At 41.5% G+C, this 2,781-nt stretch overlaps 1 protein-coding gene across 1 annotated transcript; it reads left to right on the forward strand.

Annotated features, from left to right (window-relative positions):
* Positions 1 to 351: 351 nt before the first annotated feature.
* Positions 352 to 1,902, forward strand: KIAA0101 (KIAA0101 ortholog). The gene is made up of 3 exons (XM_006831542.1): positions 352 to 422; positions 726 to 806; positions 1,736 to 1,902. The coding sequence occupies exons 1-3, from the start codon at positions 377 to 379 to the stop codon at positions 1,900 to 1,902; spliced, it is 294 nt and encodes a 97-aa protein (XP_006831605.1). The 5' UTR covers positions 352 to 376.
* Positions 1,903 to 2,781: the final 879 nt, after the last annotated feature.

A 2,781-nucleotide genomic window follows, 5' to 3' on the forward strand; every position in this document is an offset into this window, starting at 1 on the left:
TTTCTCAGCAGGCTCCTTTCCCGGGTTCAGAACATTTACACCCACACATTGAGCACCCCGGGAAAGCGTCCTGGTACCGCCTATCGGGGGGTGGCTACGAATCACAGGCCTCTGGGAGTGGATGGACAGGTTGGTGCAGCGTGGACTCCTGCTGCTGTCACCGCTGGTCACTCACGATTGGTCCGAGGAATGTGGCGTGGAACCAATGGGAGCAGCGACTCAGGGGAACCCGTGGAGCGCGCGGGAAAGAGAACCATATAAACGGTGGCGGGAGATTCGGTTTGGATTCTTGTCCAGTGAAACAACCTCAGTTGGGAAGACGGTTTGTTGTTTTTAATCTCATATATATTAACCTCGTGTCTATTCTGGTTTCAACATGGTGCGTACTAAAGCAGACAGTGTCCCAAGCACCTACCGAAAAGGTGAGGCACTGGAGGGCGGTTGTGGAGGGCTGAGGCTCCCCTAGAAGCCAGGCCATGGGCGGGAGAAGCAGGGCCCCTTTGGGCTCGGTGTGCCGCCCTTCACTGGCTGGACAACGAGCGATGGCGCCATAACCTGCGGGGAGCGAGGGGCAAGGGTGGTGCAGGTGATCTTGCTGCTTAGCATCATGAGGCTCATCTCTCCAAGCCTCTAGGTTAGGGACTGTGATAAGGACATGGTTCCGAAGCTTGGCATCCGAGCCTCCCTGTCCTCTTTTTAACGTCCTCCTTTGACTCTCTTCACAGTGGTAGCTTCTCGAGCCCCCAGGAAGGTGCTTGGCTCCTCCACTTCTGCCACTAACTCCACGACTCCTTCATCACGAAAAGGTAAATGCATCCCTGCAAGCTACTGGATTAAGAGGAACCCTCCTCACAAAAGGGAATCAAACCTGGTACTATAGTCCTGGCCCAAAGCCCCCATCCTCACCCGCCTTGGATTTTATTTGCCTTGAGATTCTCATTCTCGCACTCGAATTTCTTCCTGTCTTTGGATATAATGAGGGGGCCTTGACTTTTTGGCGGGCTAGGATCTCATGGAAGAGAATCTCAAGCCTTGGAGTTACAGATGGATACAGTTTAACTTCAAACCTTTTTTCTCTTTTGGTTTAGCACTTATTTTTCTTAATATCAATAGATTTTTTTTTTTTTTTCCTTGTAAGAGGCTACTTAAGCGCACCATCACTAGATTAAGAATCAGCACCATGGTTGACAGTGCTGATCACATTGTCTTCTTAGTGTAACCCCCTTTTCTGTTGTTTCTGCACATTTTTCTCAAATACTCAACTCTGATAATGAAGTTTGCTACACTGCTTCCTAATGTAAAGGTGGTAATGTACTATGTATTGTAAGATCAATTAGTGAAAGCACACAAAATAAGTCAAAATAAGTATACAGCAATGTGAAAGTTTCCACAAAAATTGGTTTCATTTTTAGAAGCATTTGACTCCTTTCTTTCAGGTTCATAAAGTAAATGTAAATTCAATTCCTGATTATCTTTTAAGAGAAACATGAAGGGAAAATTGAAGGGAAATCCTTGCCCCTTTACAAAAAAATACTTAAGAGAAGACTAATTGTTATTGTTGTTAGGTATCCTCAAGTCAGTTCCTACTCACAGAGACCCTGTATAGGGTTTCCAAGGAGCAGCTGGTGGGTTTGAACCCTTGAAATTCGATATTAAAGGAAGAAAAGAAAATATCTCTTTAAGGAATGACAATAATATTCATAGTTATTTAGTTACATTCGCTTATGTTTTACAGCTGAAAATAAGTATGCAGGAGGGAATCCAGTTTGTGTGCGCCCAACTCCCAAATGGCAAAAAGGGATTGGAGAATTCTTCAGTTTGTCTTCTAAAGATTCAGAAAAAGAGAACCGGATTCCTGAAGAAGCAGGAAGTAGTGGCTTAGGAAAAGCAAAGAGAAAGTAAGTTTTTATTTAGTGGAATATTAAGAAAAGACTCCTATTCTTTAAAGAACAAATGGAATATGGAGTAACTGCGATATCGTCTCAAACTGAAATATAAACCAAAAGTTTTTAAAATTTTCTAGTAAATATTGTATAAATCATTCCCCAAATTTCAAACATAATGTAAAAGATATTATTTTTACCCATTGCATTCACTCAAAACATAGCAGTTCCCATTCAAATGATAAAAGTGCTATATTATTAACTATGAGCTTCCTGTCTTTATCCTTTAATTTTCAATATCAGCTGTCTCTATATACATCTATGTTATTGTTGTTAAGTGCCATCTAGTTGGTTTCAACCCATAGAGACCCTGTATAGGGTTTCTGAGGAGCGGCTGGTGAACTTGAACCACTGACCTTACAGTTCAAATGTACTTTACAGTCCAGCACATTAACTCACAGCACATACCAGGAGTCTCTCTATATACACATATAGAGACAAATTTCTTGGTATAGATGAATGAGTGCCTCCAGTGCTGCATCAGTTTGTTGAAAGATTTCAATGTCTATTCCATCAACAAACATAGGCCTTGTTCTTTGCCTATGCCTTCAGTGCTCCTTGGACTTCTTCCTTCAGTACCATTGACTCTTGATCATATGCTACCTCTTGAGATGATTGAACATCAACTATTTTTCGTACAGTGACTCTGTGTATTCCTCCATCTCCTTTTTTTTTTTTTTTTTATTTAAGGTTTTTATTGTGGATTCACTGTAAGTTTACAGGGCATATCATCAGTTTTACATTCAACAAATCATATACCTTGTTTCATTACATTGGTTATAATCCCCTCCATGTACCATCAGTTAACAGTATTTCTCTCTATCCACTTTAGCTTTTT

The sequence above is a fragment of the Chrysochloris asiatica genome, unplaced genomic scaffold (assembly GCF_000296735.1).
Source record: "Chrysochloris asiatica unplaced genomic scaffold, ChrAsi1.0 scaffold00004, whole genome shotgun sequence".
Lineage (NCBI taxonomy): Eukaryota > Metazoa > Chordata > Mammalia > Afrosoricida > Chrysochloridae > Chrysochloris > Chrysochloris asiatica.